Source organism: Triplophysa dalaica, chromosome 12 (genome assembly GCF_015846415.1).
Source record: "Triplophysa dalaica isolate WHDGS20190420 chromosome 12, ASM1584641v1, whole genome shotgun sequence".
Classification (NCBI taxonomy): Eukaryota; Metazoa; Chordata; class Actinopteri; order Cypriniformes; family Nemacheilidae; genus Triplophysa; species Triplophysa dalaica.
The window spans coordinates 3,507,823-3,527,202 of record NC_079553.1 but is presented as its reverse complement, the minus strand read 5'-3'; the positions used below and the strand labels follow the sequence as shown (position 1 = coordinate 3,527,202).

General features: G+C 37.3%; 1 protein-coding gene across 1 annotated transcript; it reads right to left on the bottom strand.

Moving 5' to 3' along the window:
• Positions 1-3,887: 3,887 nt before the first annotated feature.
• Positions 3,888-19,149, bottom strand: rspo1 (R-spondin 1). Its single transcript, XM_056761591.1, has 5 exons — positions 18,644-19,149; positions 14,534-14,725; positions 10,977-11,120; positions 9,729-9,938; positions 3,888-5,316 (listed from the first exon to the last, which is right to left on the bottom strand). The coding sequence occupies exons 1-5, from the start codon at positions 18,738-18,740 to the stop codon at positions 5,165-5,167; spliced, it is 795 nt and encodes a 264-aa protein (XP_056617569.1). The 5' UTR covers positions 18,741-19,149; the 3' UTR covers positions 3,888-5,164.
• Between the last annotated feature and the right edge of the window lie 231 nt (positions 19,150-19,380).

Genomic DNA, 19,380 nt, shown 5'->3' with positions numbered 1-19,380 from the left:
TTGAGATTTATTTTATATTATATTATATAGTTTTATGTTTCTATTAATATGTATCTCACCTTGCTGAAAAGTATTGCTGATGTAACCGGGAATACATACATTTCTTCGTGAATTAAAAAACCTTCGAAACAGAGCAAAACTGTTGAACTGTTAACCAGAACAGATTATTTGGGATGCTGCGACCTCTAGTGGAAAAATATTTATTTACAACCCCCTCAACACTTAGACGTCGTATCGCAAAATATGTATTTTGTTTATTTGATCATATTAACATAAAAAATGTAAACTGTAAATTAGCATATATTAAAACATTAATGATAATAATGTCGATGATAACTTGTTATCTTAGAATATAAAAAATGTTAATAATAAATAAAAATTAAATATGATCAAAATTAAATTGTTTTATCAAAACATTAACATTAATTAATTAATAGTCATGAATGTAATAACATATAACAATCTTCTTAAATGTTTAAATTATATTATTTTAATAATTTTAATGTCTGGTGAGCTTAAAAACACCATTTTATTTGTTTATTTGCATGTATTATTTAACGTTATTCGTTTTTGTTGATAAAGTATTTTGGATCTTAGATCCTCATAGATCAGTTGATGCTATGAGGAGTACTAGAGTATAAAAATCACTAGATGGCAGGATTGCCATAACGCAGAACTTTTAATGTCAACTACAAATTGAGATGCTTACTCATTTTAAGCTTCTTCTGAAATATTTGTAATAATTTGGAACAGTGCTGTGGGCCACAGCATAGGGGAAGCTTAATATTAAAATTTAATAACAGTGTTAAACTTGTATTGCAATAGACAAGTACTCACCTTTAGTAACTCACTTTGATCAGAATCAGAAGGAGCTTTATTACCAAGTATGTTTTCACAATATTTGACTTGGCGACAGGAGCTCAGTGCAGAAGAAAGTGTACACGTTTGCACTACAAAAATAGTGCGAAAATACATTGAGATGCGATTTATGAGAATTAAATAAAAACAATAATACAAGAAGTGAAAAAAATATAGACAAATTATTTGGCAAATATAGACATAAGAGGTCATCATAAACAGTATGCAGCGTGGATGTTTTTTCACATCATTAATAAGATGATTGTAAAAAATATGGTCTTCAATGTTCGTATTAAATAGGCTAGGTGGGCCAACATTGTGTGTTTGAAAAAACGCATACTTTAAAGTAAAGGATATTTTTCAACATAAACCGTACAACTAATTTTCTATAAGATTCAATTGCACTTACAATAACAAAATATATAGGTTATTCTTAAAAAGATGTTAACCGTCCCCCATGATCAGGTAACATGAAACAAAAATTCCTAAAGGTGTAGTGGAGAGAAAACAAAGGGATAAACCGAGGAACGGTCTTCCTCTGGCTATGAGTAAACATAGTGTCAGTGCTAGTGAACTGATGTGAATCAAATGTTACTCCTCAGTGGGTGGAGACAGATGTTTGTGGGGTTCCCAGGAAAGTCAAGCACAGTTCTTGGCTCCAGTGGGCTTATCCTGACACGCACAAAAGTTGTATACCAAAGCATGCACCTGCTGACCGACTGTGTGGATGCCCATCATCTCAAAAGCATCGATCTCAGATGCTTCAATTCCAAACTAGGTTCAAAAGAGCACAGGTTAGTACAATAGGTCACAAAATGTTCTCATTGTCCCTTTGGACTGCAATTTACCATTTGGTGCTCTAAATGTACCGTTTCGAAACCGTAGTTGTCACATACAGTTATTGTTGTGAATGGAAAAATCCTCTACAATTTACTTAATGAGCTTATTTGAGTCTTATTAAAGAACACTCTCTACCACTGGCATGATGCCTCACTGCTAGACATCACAAACACAATGCCAGCCATATAAATCCCACCTCCCACACACTCCATCACACTGTTCCAGAGGCACCCCTTTAGAAACATCCTTTCTTGGCCCCTAGTTCCCCTCTCCTCAGATCTTGATCCATACGAGAGGCTGTTGTGTTTCAGAGCAGGAGAGATGAAAACCCTGGAGCAGCATTCTATCTAGGGAATCCCTGAGTTCATCTGAGGAGAGCTGGATTCGGTTATGGTTCCAAAGACAGAAATTGGGTAATTGGTAATAACAGTGGGAAAGCACGAGTCTACACGATGGGTGTATATGACATGTGGGAGACTTGTGGCCTCATTTGCCCCAGTAGAGTCTATGACATGAGAGGGAGGAAAGAGTTCAAGATATGTGACTTTGCATAAATGCTTGATGGATGTGAGAATCGACTGGACAATAATGAATTATGTAATTATACGTTTCTCGATCAGTGGCGTTTATAGACTACTGTAACTGGGAGGGCCAGGCAGGGGGCACTTATGCTTTTAGGGGGCACACTAACATTGTTGTCATGATTATTTTTTATTCATTTTTCATTTGAAAACAAATTTTCTCAAAATGTCTCTGTTTTGGTGAGATATCAGATTTAGGGGCGCAAGGGGGGTGGCCAAGTGTGCTGACACGGGGGCACTGGCCCCCTCTGGCTCCCCTAGAACCGCCCCTGTTCTCGACAAGAATGGAAGAGTTGGTCAAATGAGAAATGTGATAAAATCAATATAGAGAGTGTCATGATTCCACCATCATGTCATGTTTATTCTTGGCCTAGCGGTGGAGTCATGGCATTGCCTTGGGTTTTGTGTGAGGAAGACATAGTTTTGTTTATATTTTGACGTGTCATGCTCTTTCTTGTGTCTCGTCAGTGTTTCCCACCCTTTTGTCTTGTTAGCTTTCCCTTAGTGTTTGATCTTTGTCACCTGGTCCCTATTAATTATCCTGTGTTTGTTCCCTTTAAAGAGTCCTCATGTTTCATTGTCTTGTGTCGGTCATTGCTTTGGTCTGTACCTGTAAGCTGTCTGAACGTGCATGCTATGTTGTGTCTGTACATGTATGCTGTTCTCTGTAAAAGTTACCTTGTCTGCCAAGTTCCTGTTTCCTCGAGTTTTAGTAAGTCTAGTTTTGAATTTGTACCAGTGTTTATTTTCTAGTTTAGTTAGTCTGTGTTCTTGTTTTTTTGTTTGTGGTTTATCCAGTCTTGTTTTCCCCCATCGTGGGTTTTGTTGTCCTTTTGTATGGTCTTTTGTAAAAATAAATATCTGTCCATTCACCACCGTGCCTGCCTGCATTTGGGTTCCCCCCCTGTATTTCATGACAGAGTGCGTGAAGAGTGCAGGAGGGAAGGGTGCGCAGGAGAGAGAGAGGGTGAACGAGAGTGAGAAGTCCGTCCCACGGAGGCGGCGCAAGAATTTATGGCCAGGAAGGGGGATGAATGTGTTATTTACGGTCCACTCTCTACCGTTCTTCTGCCCTCCCCTCTCTAATGAGAAACGGCTGTTGCTGTTTAAGGGTGCAGTCCAGGTTAAGCTCCTCCCCCTCCCACTGGCAACGACACATTATTCGTTTTTATTTGTCTCAAGTTTTACAGCCTTTGCCCGTGTACCAACTTCACAACCACAAATTTGCAAATACACCTTAATATGGCATGCATGGTCTGGAAACATGGAGCACCAGGGATGCAATGCGATAATGTAATGTGTTTACCTTTAGGCTAATTGATCATGCAATAACAACAACAACAATAACAACATATTATCAAAAAAATGTGTAAAAGTAAATTGTGGAAATGTCCTCTCTTAAATAGCACAATTCTCGTTTTTGTTTATAATACAAATACAATAATAATAATTGTTATTATTATCGGCCATGAACAAAAACATAAATTGTACTATTTAAGTGAGAATGTTAACATAATTTGCCTATATACAGTCCAAATACATAAATACACAACACAGAAAAGATGCAATAATTTCGTTAAACATATAAACTACATTCAAATGTTTAAGTACATTTTACCTCTCCTTTTATTTGTATGCATGTTTTTATTAACAATATACATTGCATCAAGATAAACTGAAGCTGACATGTTCAGCACTCATTATGGGTGTAAATGTTGAATATGCCCTCATGAAGTCAATGGGCTGTGTCAAACAGACTAAGAAAAGCTACAACTGATGCTACATTTAAATGACTGTATGATGTACAAAACGTTACTGCTGATGAAGGATGTGATATATTGACCTTGTTGCGAATATAACTGAGCAAACATGAAAAAAGCCCTTTTTTCATAATGTAGTTCCTAAAACACTGCAAAGTGTAATGTGGACTTCTGTAAGGAGACAACCGTTTCTTCTTCCTGTTGCCTTATAAAGGTGCACAACAGAACACAGACTGAAAAACGCAATGGACACACGTACACAAGCTTTCATAAACATACTAAATCACTATAGGCTACATTCTTCATATTATTGCTGCCCTCTTCTGTGTAAAAATAATGCATTTTCTCCTAAACAACATTTTTTTTTCTATTTTCATAGGCTGTTTTATGAGCTAAAACAATGAGAACTGGTCTAAACATTATAGGTGAACATGAGTTTGTCTCTAGGTGCTGTGTACAATATCACCTCCGAGTCATTTGAGTATTTAGATTATACAGATTTACTGAAAGGAAAACATAGTTCTTCTTTTTCCAAACTCTCTCTGTAAACCACGATATCAGTTCCAGTGCCATTCTTTTGCAATAAAACAACAGGAAAACAACAGATTAAAAAAATAAAGCACTATAACATTTTCCTCCGAGTCTGCAGTACAAAGTAGTTGCAGACAGATTCCAGACGTGTGTTACCTGTCACAAGCATAAGGAGATCCAACATTGGAGAAATGAATGTGTTTACAGCTGGATTAGGTGAACCACAAGTGCGTTTTAAGATATTTTAGATGTTAAAGCAATGGCTCTTAACTCGGAAACCTAGTCATAGGTCTATAAAGCAACATATGGAACATTTCTCCAACCACAAATGGTTTCCTGTGGGAAGACGACCCTGCACAAGACCAGTCCTATTGGTTGCTTCCAAATCGCCGGAAAAGCCAACCCAGCTCCTTGATTCCTTACTCAGTTTACATAGTTCATTATTTATTACAGCAAACCTCCAGTTCTCATGAGCATTTTTCCGTTTAGCAGCGTTAATCCTTTTTTTTGCATAATTTTGATATCGTCACAATCAAATACAGTTTATCTCCAAAGACCTTTCTCTTTTTAGGTCCATCTAATGCCAGGATACGGTTAGGTCACCGTGCTTGTTGTAATGGTGGAGGCAGTGGTTGCCCGGTTTTGGGTCTTTCTTTTCTTGTTTCCCCCTCTTCCACCTTCCTTGGAATCCCGGCTTCGGTTCTTGCCATTTTTATCTCCAGGGCTCTGAGAGTATCTATTTTCTCCTGAGTATAAAAAAGGAAATTAAAGTGAAGAAATTAACATCAAGTCAGAAAACCTACACGTTCAATTTTCAAATGCTGTTATCTACAAGACTACTTGGATGTACTATGCCCAGATATTAATTAGATATTAGATTAATTAGATATTATTTATTAGAATGATCTTGCTTGTTCTATAAACACAATGCACTGTGCTGTGTTTGACCTTTTCTGTTTTTCCTGTTTGCCCCTTTAAAGCTGCTTTGGAACAATGCACATTGTGAAAAGCGCTATATAAATAAACTTGAATTGAATTGAAATATACACAAAGTAATTTGTTAATGCAATCATAATGCATAAAGAGCACTTGTGTACCTTAATTATAGGTCAGACAATAATGATAAAAAAATTAAAATGATTCTCAAAAGCGAGCTGGAGAAGTGAACCTGTAATCCAATTCTTCATCTCACTCCTGCTCTTTCATTTACACTCTGCATGTTTATGAGACTGCCACTTACTTTAAGTGCATAACTACACCATTAATGCAAACAGTCATTAAGGGGATGTCAAAGTCTGAAAGCTAAAAAGCTTTAAGGAGGAGTCCAAAGCAACCCTGGAGGAAAAGCTCATTTCTTTCATAGCATAGCATATTTAATATATTTCACAGTCCCTTGTAAGAAATAAAAATGGACATTTTTGTGCACCAGAACAGTTTGCTGTCCTGCATTCTTCAAAATATATGCAATTTTCCAATGGTAGTCAATGGGGTTAAAAAGCATTCTTTCAAATATTTCTCTGTCTTCAACAGAACAAAGACATTTATACAACTAAAGGGTGATTCAATGATGATAGAATTTGTATTTTCGGGTGAATTGTCCCTTTAACGTTGTGGAATGATGATATTTGAATTCATAATGAGATGACTGACTGCTCGGATTTTAAAATGACCCTAAAATCTGCATTTGCAGTTTAAAAAATATTGTTGGGATCTCATCTGAATTTCTGAGATGACTGAAGTCATTTATTCATGAGAAACAGTGCATCTATTTAATCTTATTTGTGTGGCGGAGAAAGAATTGAAAAGAGAACGATAATCTTTTTGGCGTGAGATTTCTTGACTATCCAGACAGGTCCGGTATACTGGCCCCCAAAAAACTTGCCTGCACTACTTTAAAGGGGAGTCTGGGCCTCAACACTGACTGATATTTGTTATGAAGTTGGTGTTGTGAGTCTCAGCGCTCCCTGGAAACCAAAGTCAACATTCATATGAAGCTGGAGAGCATTTGCTCTGCGTTTGATAGCGTGAGCCACACACACAGCCACTCTGCGACTCCTGAAATTGGCTCTGTGCTCATCCCCACTCCCTAATACTCCACCGCAAATGTTTGTTTCTACATAAAATCCAATATTAAAATAGAAAATAGGAAGAGGTATTCGTTTAATTAGACCTTTGGCCGTCAACAATAAACAATCCAATAAAAGTAGCTCACTGTTTACAGATTTCTGACATAAAATGGCGTGTCAAGCAGCTCAATTGTAAACATATAAAAAAGGTTTTCATTGGGTGGATTTTAACAGTTTAACGGACTCATATTGAACAATAAAATAAGCAATACTTACCATTCCCTAAGTAAATTTAACAGACTTGCCAAGGCTTGTTGTTGTGCAACAACAACAGCTGTCTTATATACAGATCAAAGTCATGGGTCGCAATGTCTACCACATCCCATCACATGAATAAAAAGAGATGTAAATTCAGGCGCAAAAGATAGCATTGTGTGTCTTTAAAGGTGCTGTGTGTAATTTGTATTTATATACACCGCCGGGCCACGTTGTGTCTACAGTAGCCCTAAACGGACAAACTGACCTAGAGAGAGCATTTCGTCCTCCTTCGGCAAAGAAGCGAAAATGTGACAACATCTTTGTCTTGTTTCAGCCACCATAGTGCTTTGAAAGGGAGAGGTGGAGTGAGCCATTGGTTGTGATTCGCAACCTCACCACTAGATGCCGCTAAATTTCACACACTCCAACTTCAAGTAAAATATGCCATTATTCACAATTTAAAAAGTGCAGCATTGAAACAAAAAAACCTTGATTTAAACTCAAAGGACATGGACTCAAAGAGCTTTAAATCTTGTGTCCACATAGAGCAAACGTAACTTTGATAAAGCGATAACAACGCTTGGGGAAGGTCCATTAATCTATGACAGCAATAATTACAGCGCTGCCTAAACATCGCCTGACAAAGGCAATCACGCACTCAGTGTATTCATGTTTCGTGCAAAGACATTTATTAAACTACAGAAAGAGGGCTTGGTGAAATCAACTTAAAGAGTGAAATCCCCACACCACTAAATCACCAGTGTTATACAAGCACTGCCCCCTGTGATTTTTACAGCAGCTCTGTCGGCCAATTCCTGCAGATGTATCCACACCCTTGCTAATTTAGGTACACATTTACACTCTGAGAAAAGGGCTTTCGGGTCATGCAACCCATAACCTCTAAGTTCTTTTACACCTGAGTTACATTAAACCCATTACCCTTGAGAAGTGGATGTTGCAAGGTTTGTGTAGAAGCTTGCGTCGTTGAAAACATTCCACGCTTTCACTCGCGCCAACAGAACGTTGTGTTAACAGATAGTATCTTAACATAGTTAGAGCATGATATTGTGCGATTGAACTACAAACACAAGACTCTGCATGTGTCCGGCCTTATTAATTTACCATATCTCTCTTTCTCCCTCGGCTCGCTTTCCGACTGGAAGTGAACTCTAAGTTTAGAAATCTGGCAGGCAATATAGCACTTTTATGGGGCAGTTTATAATATTTCACTGTTAATTATTCTTATGGACCCCGGGTGGAAATTCTTTCCACGATACAGGCGTCACGCAGAGTAAATTTGCCTTTCATTTCTCAAATGGCGCTGTCACACGTCGTCCAGAATGTAGCCCCCTTCGATCAGAAGAACAGCGAACACTTGATCTCTCTGAGGGTGTTTGCACATCATTTCCAGAAACAATTTATTTTCCTGAAAATTATGACAAAACAAAGGCATACAGAACATATATTCTTGTGTTTACTTTAAAAATTACTCAACTGGTGACGTTACAACAATGAGCTCAAAGTGAGTGTTGATATGAGCTACGCCATTTAGACTGAGTGTTACGTGATTTATGAAACGAAAACTGATAAGAATTTTGCCGTAATTTGAAGAGAATGGATTGAGCCATGTAAACTTCAGTTCATGTACATACAGCTGTAAAAAAAGAGACTCAATATTTGATCAAGATTTCTAGATGTATTGTGGCCATTCCAGTCCGGTGTCCGTTGAATTTCAACGAATTCAAACCTCAGGAGTGACAACGACTGGAAGCATGACTAGACACTTTGATAAATAGAGCTTCTCGCATAAAATTACGATTTATGAAATTCCCTAATCACATGAACAGATATTACAGTTGCATTGCGTGAAAGTGAATATTAACTTGTTTTCTTAGCAGTATTTGAGGTCTGCCACAATGCAGAAATATCTTTCTTTTTTATCTTCTTGACCTGTTTCTCCGGTTTTCATTTTCTGCCAATAAATGCAAATATTTGATTTGAAAATTTGTGACAAATATTGTTAGTAGTTCACAGAATGAAACAAAAATGACCGTTTTACCTAAATACATACAGATGAATAGTAAACTCAGAAAAACTAAAAGTAATTTTAAAATGGTCTCTTAGTTTTTTCTCTCTTTTTATTGTTTACTTGCATTTTGATCTGGCAGTATCCTCCTCTGTGAATTGCTTTGGATAGATATATCTGCTAAAATATCAAATGTAAACAGAAATCTGTTTTGGCAAGAAACACCAGTGTCAAACTACAAGGGGACAAAACAATACAATACAAAACTAGCCTACCAAAAGCCTGCATTCAAAATTCTGTCAACACGTTTTATTAGCCTGGCTTCATGTCTGAAACAGATCACTCAGTTCTTAGTTCACTGGGCATGTAGAAAAACAACAGTGTTCAGACTTTACAAAGGTCTTATTGCTAACTGGTCCACTACAGGTCCTCTAACGTTCTGTTCCTTCTCGAGAGCCAGAACGGCATACTGTTGTTAACCTCACTTTCCAGTAAGTTAAAGCAACAAACAAAACCCTCTCCTCAGATCTGTAGCCAGCGACAAAAAGATTACAAACCAGCTGGGCTTCTGTTTGTTTATTTGCACACGCAAGGATTTGTTGTGTCAGAAAGCATAAATAAACGAATTCCAATTAGCCTGATTGAAGACTGTTTACGTGTTTCAGAGCGGTCAAAAAAGATAAACGATCAATAAATCTGCAAATCTGCAATGAAGTCGGATAACAGATTTCACGCATTCCTTTTGGAAAGTATTTCCTATCCTTCCAGCTTCCAGCACATTTTTTCTGTTTTTCTTTCTCTGATTTACCTTTGCATGGGATCTTTTTCTGCACGGTACATCTCTGGGTCTGGATCTCTGGGACGCAGCCCAAGGGAGGTACGATCCCGGTGGAGGTGGCAGGACTTGGAAGCTGCAAGGGCTCCCTGGTACGGGTCTGGTTTCCCTTTTTAAAGCCACATGTTTTGTTCTTCTTCATACAAGGTCCCCACAGGCTCCATTCGCTTAGATCACACTGGACTGCAACAGAGAAAATCAGAATATTTTTTAGAATGAACCAATTACACAACTGACTATATTTTAAGACAATGGCGTACGTAAAAATGGTTTGAACATTTTGTTCCACTGGAGCGAATCTAAGATAAACATTACTCCAAACAAAAGTGAACAAAATTGCGTTAGGAAACCCCAAAGAATTAACAAAAGAGACTACAATAAAGCATCACTCACGTTGTTCCAATTATCACTAAAAAGGAGAGCATGTGTTATGATTTGAGGTGGGCTGGATTTTTTTCCTTGTAATGACAAGCTGTCAAGCTCCAGGCTTTCGACTGGATTGAGCGCAGAAAGAATTTGTTTGTCTTAATTCTCTTTAAACTGGGTCTTTTCTAAGCATCCGTTTTTTGTCTCATGTGTGTGGGGGGGGTTCAATCGAACCAGTGCTTGCCAAAAACAATCTCTGGGCAAAAAACTCACACAGGAACATGTTGAGCCGACCCTTTGATGTAGGTAACGCATCGTAAGCTTTGGCAAAATGTCACACTGGAAGGTGAAGCTCTTGATTTAAAGGCCAAGCTGCCTGGAGGAGCCAGTACCGGTGTTGAGTGAAACGCCATTAGTGCTGTGTTTGTCGGAAATGTTTTCTCAAGAAATCAATAAAACCCTTATCATCCAACAGGCCTTTCGCCAACGTTTCCCTCAACGGTGATTGAGAAACCACAGAATAGGCAAAATTGAAGTTGGAGGACATAAATACAAGGAATCCCAGAACTTGGTCGTTTCTGATTTCACTGGTCCATCACAATAATGATTCGCAAAGCTGTTTTCTGATACAGGGCATGCAATACGTAATAAAAGCAAAACACAATCATGCACTAAACATGATTTCAAGTCAATTCAATAAAATGTATTGCCATTCCCTTTTTTCCGATGCGAAAACATCAAAATCAATTCTTCTGAGGCATTTGAAATGTAAACGTTTCCAAATTTATTAAAATTCTTAAAACAAATAAGAAGTTTTGTGGAGACTGGAGGATTCTGTGTTTTGAACTCACTCACCTGCACACTCCATAGTGCCATTGACAGTGCTGAACCCATCAGGACAGCTGGAGAGACATCGGCCCCTGTGCGAGTACAAGCCCTCCTTACATTTTGTGCAAAAATTTCGGCTAAAACACGCCTCACAGTTTTCAATTTTACATTCTGAAATGACAAGAGACAAATTAAAAACAGTCATACTGTATAACAGACCCAATGAGGCGGGGTCTTCATAATGAAGAGTCTTTAGAATTTTGACAGTACAGCATGATGCTCATTTTAAAGTAAATAAGTAGTCTTAATGGGAAATTCCACTTTTTGGGGGGAAATATGCAAATTTTCCAACTCCCCAAGAGTTAATAAATTGAGATTTAATGTTTTGGAATGTACTCTGCCGATCTGCGATAAAACTTTTAGCATAGCTTAGCATAGATCATTGATTCCAATTAGACTAGTAGCATCGCATTTAAAAATGAGTTTAGATATTTTTCCTTTAGTAAACTTGACTCCTCTGTAGTTATATCGTGTACTTAAACAGGCGGAAAATAAAAAAATATATTTTCTAGGCCGATTTGATTAGGAACTATAGTCCTATTCCTGCGTAATAATCAAGGAAGTTTGTTGTTGTAACGCGGCCATGTTAGAGCAGCAAACTTCCTTGATTATTACGCCGGAATAGTAGTATAGTTCTTATTCAAATCGGCCTAAAAATAACTATGGAAGAGTCACGTTTTAAACAGGTAAAATATCGAAACTCTTTGGTCTTTGATGCTACTGGTCTAATTGGATTCAAGGATCTATGCCAAGCTATGCTAAAGGTGTTATCAAAAGACCCGGAGATCGGCTGAATAGATTCCAAAACGGTAAAACTCAACTTATCAACTCTTGGGGAGTTGGAAAATGAGCATATTTCCAAAAATGCTATGTTCATTTAAGGGTGTCTGTGAGTAATGTAAAGATTAATGGAAGGTGATGATTAATGTATAAATGAAAAGCTGATAAAATATAATAATCAACAACAACATCATATTCAGGTGTGTCCAGCAGCTCTTTCAAGATTTTGTATTTTTGAGCAACTTATTTAAAATAGATAAAATGTGGGATGTTATTCCTAAATATTCCTCAAAGCTTTAACCTCTAAGACAGTGGTTATCAAACTTTTTTGGCTTAAGTACCCCTTTTTATGATTTTTTCAAAGACAACCAGACAACGACATTGTACTTTAAAATACAGTGAAATGAGAGTCATACATTTATTATATCTTAATTTATTAATTTATTTTTTATGCATCTTTGTGTAGTCCTAATTTCATATAAGAATACTAATATCATAATTTATTGATTTACTTTATTTATCCCTAAATGTCAGTTTCTCTCACGTACCCCCTGCAGTACCCCTGGGTGTATGCATACCCCCATTTGAAAACCACTGCTCTAAGAGGATGAAAATATTACGTTACATATTATAAATAAGCATTAATCATTTATGATCTAAGGTTTCCTCCTGATGTTTCTTACCAGCTAATCCATAACTCAAAACAGAGAGCAAAACATTTCTCAGAACAGACTGCACTAAATCACCATTACAAATTCTTAAATATGGATCTGAAATTTAATTTAACGCCAAAGATTTTCTCAGAGTAGCAGTCACATAAGCTAAATCCCGGCCAATAATTGAAGAGAGTGTTTTGTCTTCTAACCTCTGCTCTCAATTACTGCTTTAAATGCCTGACAACTAAATTTGACATTAGTAATGTTTGGAGCAAATTCTTTTGCACTCAAGCATTTACAAATGTACTCTTAATGCAAGACAAATGTTGTTAACAAGACATCATGGGTATTTGGAGGCAAATCAAATCCACACAGCTGATTGAGTAATTGCAGCAGGACCGCTATCAGAGACTTAAAAAAGAGAGAGAGAGGAGAACGTGTGCACAGCAGTGTTTCAAAGAGCACAGCAAAAACACGCCATACTCACAGATACAAGATTTTTGACAGGTCAATTTATCTCAGTCTCAATGTAGCTCATTAAAATAGAAAGGTTAACAAGCAGACATCTGCATATGGCACATCCAAGCGCACTTAAAGAATACGCATCAAGAAATGATGAATCTAAGGCTCTTGATGCTTTTGAAATAAAAACAAGACTCCACTTATACATCACATCTTTTAATGCTAACGTTCAAATTTAAATCTAGAAGGAAAGCTTAAGCAAAACCATCTGAAAGGTATTAAGGGGTGTGATTCAAGAGTGTATATTGTTACCGAAGGCATTTCTTCCTAACAAAATCTAATGAGTCCAAGCTGTTGTTCGCAGTAATTGGCTATCAAAACATGCTCGAAAAGGGAGCTGTACCTTTCATTTACAACTGGAAAACCTCTGGTGGTTGAAATTAGAAAGGCTAAAATAAAGCTGTTAATTTCCTCCCACAGCAAGAGTAAAGAGGTGCCACTAATCAATTTACGAGAGGCATTTCCTCTTTTATTCAAAGTTCTCCGTGCTTTTCCTTTTATAACAGTAAAAATGCTCACGCACATGATGGGAAACGACAGCTTAGCTACTAAAAGCAGGATTTTTCACAGTGTTTACATAGAAAGAGAGAAAAATATGGTTAGAGATGAACTAGCATGAACTCTGTTTTAGCCGGCTAAAACAATAACATCCACTTTCTATGAGTAAACAAATAAACAACAGCATGGTACAAGTGTTTTGCTTTGAATTTTTCTGCATCCGTGTTTTCACCCGTAAAGTAGTTCCTTTGGAATACAGATCTGGGAATGTGCTGAATAATTTGGGATTTGGGAAATAGCACAAATTACGCAATTTCAAAACATTGGCGTTGAAACTTGCCTGGCTGATCTGAATATGAGACATAAAGGCCTTCGGTGTTCACTTAGATCTGTAACTGATAACACTGATAACAGTTATCTCCATGCATTGTCTGTTGTTTTGTATCGGATTCACTAAATTATGCATTTAATATATTAATGCATTTTAGGATGCGACAGATGAACTGCATTATTGAGGGATTTTAAGATTTTGAAGCATCACTGGCTGACATGAGTCACCATTCACTTTCATTGTATTTGTCTCGCAGAGTCAGATTTCTTTATTTTTTTCACCTCTTTTGTGCAACTACAGAAAAAGAATTGCCCGAATGCTGCATCATGATAGTAAGTGAATGATAACATTCATGATTTGTGTGCACTTTAGAGTTGCAGGGCATATATTTATCCTCTTAGTTGTTTGAAACAATGTTGCAGATTATTTTAAGTGGGCTAAAATCACATTACATGTAGATTTCCTGTAAATTCAAACTCATCGGTGTCAGGCAGAAATCTTTGTTGTATGTATTGTATTAACTTTTTCACTCAAATACAGCAGGCAACTTTTTAGTAGCTGGTTAAACTGCGTGCTTGGACAATAAGACCTTATTTACATCGATACACCTCATGTAAAAGTTTAGTCAATGTCCCCATGATGTTGTTCAAACAACCCAGTCCAACTTTAAATCCTTCATTTTTATAAACTTTTTAAAAGTGTCAAAATATTCCTGGGGCAGAAGACCTAAGACTCACGTGTACATTTGTTCATATCTCGATTTCGAATTCCATAATATCCAACAGGACATGCAGCGAGGCAAACGCCTATTTGACGGATGTCATTTCTCTCCAGTAGGATGAAGAGTCGGGGACGACATTTCAGACATCCGTTGTATTCAGAGCAGTGTTCACAGCCATTGGAGCACGACGGTGGTACTTCAGTGCTTACTGTGGAAACAGAGGACGAAAAACAGGAGTGAGCGTGACATTGACAACGTTTTCTTACAATATAGCAGGCACTTCTTAATCCAATCTGCTTACAATAACTGATTACCAGAGCAGTCACCTTGGAGCCAGGACAAATAATAGAGAAGGATTATAATAGGAGGAAAAGCATACGGCACCGGGACTGCACGGCTATAAATATGCCATATTTATTGACCCATAACCTGTATATTGCTTCTGTGGAACACAAAAAAGTTTTGAGAAATGTCTTGGTAGTTTTCTGTCTATACAATGGAAGACAATGGGGTCCGATGTTGTTTAGCACCAAGGGTTAACAACATTCTTCAAAATATCTCAATTTCTGTTATGCAGAAGAAATCAAGACAAACGTGTGTAATGACATAAGAGTTAGTAAATGTAAGAATTTTCATTTTTGGGGTGAATTATCCCTTTTAAGTGCAACCAAAACTCTACATTTGATCAGTTCTTCCATTCCCCTGATAGTCCACAGGAACACAAAATAGACACATCAGTACTTCAGCTTAAATCAGTGTTCATTATGTCCAGATGCCGCATGATTTAATAAAATGACTTTCAAAATCAGAGAAAATTCGCTCATCCCTTGCAACTTTTCATGACTTGCTTGTATGGTTAAAAAATTTAAGCTTGTGAGGCCAAGCGATTTCTACGAAAGCATGTCAGAGTGCACATCCTGTTCCTGCGGTCATCTGCTTTAATTTATGCATATATGTATCTATCGGCTCTATATACTGTCACAAGTAAATCTTATAAGTGTTAAATATTTGTTTGGCTGAAAATGCATCACACTTACATTAAGCGATGTAACCTAAACACAAGTAGATGAAAAAGGCACAGGTTATTCAGAGGTTACAACAACCATTGTCCTTTACACATTTTGTTATTCAATCTTATATTATTATCTAATGTAATGTAACTATGTCTATAATGTTATAGCATTACACCATAAAGAAGTAACACAGTATTGATCACATACTGCAGTAGTTTTTGATATAATATTTTTTTCTGTTACCTTCTCACATTTCTATTGTTTGTACTGTATCTAGCTGACAGGTGTTACTTTTTTATTATTTTGTTAGTTCTACTTCTTTTTTACTGAATTGTAAATTAATAAACTAGTACCTTGGTTTTATATTATATTAGCCGTAAATGGGGTTGAGACAAATATTTAGGCAGAAACTTAGCTCTTTAAATGATTTAACAAGATTTAAAAAGCACAATTACACAGTATCTCTACTTGTTTTCAGTGGCTATATATTGAACTAAATTACAGTTTATCCTTTTCTATTCTATTCCTTTTAAGAGAATTCAGATATTTTACTAAAAAACAAGACAGATACCCTTTTGATTATAATTATTCTTGCAATGTCCTTAATGGAGTAGTTCACCATGTCATTTCAAACCCATATTTCTTTCTTCTGCAGAACACGAGAAGACATTTCGAAAAATGTTGGTAACAGAACAGCACGGCCCCCCATTCACTTCTATTGTAACAAATGCAAGTGAATGGGGGCTGTTAACAACATTCTTCAAAATATCTTTTGTGTTCTGCGGAAGGAAGGAAGTCATACAGGTTTGAAATGACAAGACGGCGTGTTAATGATGATAGAATTTTCATTTTGAAGGTGAACTACTTATTTAACACAGTACAGAAACACATTTGCAAGCTCAAGAGAATTAAGATCTTTCATCACATGTCTAATTTAAACATTTATCATCTTAAACAAGTAAACAACACCACCAAAAAAACTTGACACACCATTGCGTAAACAACCAAAACAGACCTCTTAACTTAAGCTCTTCTAAAATGAACAAGGTGTGGTCAGCCTGACAAGGACCACCAATGCCAAAAATGGAAATAAACAGGTCTTCAGAAGTGTTTAAAAGTTTTAGACACGGGGACATTTTTCATCTGATCACAGCATTCCTTTTGCAACTGAAATAAATGAAAATGCCTCTGAGCAGGATCAACAAATATGAAATGGTAAGGGCGAATGACGAATGACAAAAAATGCACGGGTCTACCCGATGTCTACTCAAAGTCTTGCTACCATTACGAAAAGCTTCTGTGGACACTGCCAAAGCTCCAAAGAATACAGCATCTGGCCCTGTTGGAGTGTCCTCTTTAAGCTAACTATGACATTATGTGGAAGGAATAAAAGATCTTTCATAGCCAGATTACATTAGCAACATAAGTCAGCTCAAATGCCTTCGTGTGTCTTAAGAACTCTTAACGTAATTTATGAGTTGAGAGCGTACAAGTTCCTAAAATAAAAAAGTAGTCATGCATTACTAAGAATGGATTTAATGATGCAGTAAACCTTTTCATGTTTCATTACATCCAACACTCGAATAGCTGGTTCATACAACGAGTAAGTCAATAACATCATTTGTCATTCACCAAATAAATAAAGTTGTACATTTTTTCAAAATATTTGCTCGAGCAAATAATCACAGATTTTGTTTATTTTTCAATTTTTTGAAAAGCAATGAGATAAGATTAAAATGTGGATACACATTCAACACAATAATAAATTAGCACTTGTGATTTTTTTCTTATATTCACAAATCTTAAGCGAATAGTTGGATCCAGAGATTGCCTCGGGCACTGTGCCATATGAACGCATGTACAGAGCTGTATATCAATCCACTACAGTTTATTATATAAAGCTAAACACAAATATAGATGTTTTTGTAGGTTCAGATGGGATATTTTTAGAGGGGCAGGAAAGTGCCAAGATGCACTGACAGCTGATCAATCAGTTGTGTAATACCTGCTGTCAAAGATGTTTGCCCTCATTTTGTTGATAAAACAGCACAAAAACATTTAAGAAAAAGTGGTAGACAGGTCAGCTTGAGGGAGGTCTGAACAGATTTAGGAGAAACTACAGATCCATTCAACAACCAGGCTAACTCACGGTTTTCTCTACAGACAGCTTTACGTTATCGGTCTTTTAAGCTTTTTGTGTTGCCCGATGTGTAGCTCTGTCTACCTACTGCTATAATATCATAGCAATCTACGTTCTAAATTAAAATAAGAGAATTATCTTTTCTCTTAACAAGATAACAAGGTAGTAAATTTGTACTCAGAAAGCCAGTTTTGGTTGTTAACTTTCACCTCCTCTAGAGGGAGTTCAACTCACCACAACCCGTAAGCAGTTCTCAAATCTTACTTCTAAATAAAAACTAGTCCTCTTAACAAAATTCAATTTGTTTGCTTTTCATTTATTCTAATACATAAGTGTTAATCTAATAATGATAATCTACTCACAATCATTGTTTAAATTCTCAGGGCTTCGGACAAAAACATTATGGGGTCCCCATCTACGATATCTCAGGTCCTATGGGTATGCCCAAGGGGCTTTAAAAAAATGATCTTAATAGTTTACTATAGTACTATAATACTGAAAACACACAAATGAGTTATTATTTATTAATTTTACACTCTACTTTACATCCCTGATCAGACTAAGAAATGTGCAAACGCATAAGAAAACATGCAATTAAAGCTAACAACAAATATATCAGTCATTAAAGCAAAAGCTTAGGCTTGAGCACAATTACAAGGAAAATAGGTGTTAGGTGTTTTGGTTTGGTTTTTACACTGAAACTCTTATGTGTCAATGTTGGCCATGTTCAAGAACATGACATGCTTGTTTACAATTTGCCTTCAAAAGTGAAGTTACTACTATAAGACGACGGTTGTTCCTGTTAATCACACTAATGTCCCTTCAAAACTGGCATGAGAGTTCAAAAAAGATTAACAACATTACACCTAATAAAAAAATCTCTAATGAGCCGCAATGGAAAGTCAATGAAAGATAAATTACAGCCGCACGAAAAAAGAGTTAACGAGAGAGAGAGAACTCTAGAAGCACTCACTTCTTCTCTGTCTTCTGCCTCTGGAGACCCTGAGGTTATCGCCGTGACCCATGGAGCTGAGGAACACCACTGTCAGCACCACCAGTCCCAAATGCATAGTACCTGCTGCCCAGTCGCGCTGGGTCCCCCCTGCAGGCAGACAGATCACAGCTAAGGGGACCCCTTTCACGCCGTGGCAGGTGGATTGCCGGTGCTGCAGCTGAAGTCGACTACAGCCGATCGCAGCTCTCTCCGCTGGAGGCCTCCGGCGCTGCGACAAGTCCAGACATGTTTAAGGAATTAACCATAGTACTTAAGATGATGTAGACTGGAGTGTGAACGTGTGGGTGAGAAGATCAGGAGTGGATGTGAGATGCGATATTGTGGACAACGCTGACTGCCCTTCAACCCATGAAGCCAGGCAAAACTAAGAAGAGAGAGAAGCTTGGAGAAGCTGTGTCCAGGAGATCTTAACGTGAGTGAGAAGCCCAGCCCAGGAGCATGTGTCTTATTTGGGATGCTGGGAGCAGGAGGAGGAGTGTCGAAAAAAAACGGTGAGATGGAGAGGTTCTGCACTCCTACGCGTGACAATGCAGCTGTCAGTGCCAAGATCTGCTGCGGACAGAGAGTAAGAGAGAGAGAGAGAGAGAGAGAGAGAGAGAGGAGGGGTTTGGATATAGAGAGGAGTGGGTGAACGGAGGAGTGAGGCACAATGAGACATGTATATAAAATAGTTCTTTGTAAAATCAGCACGTCAA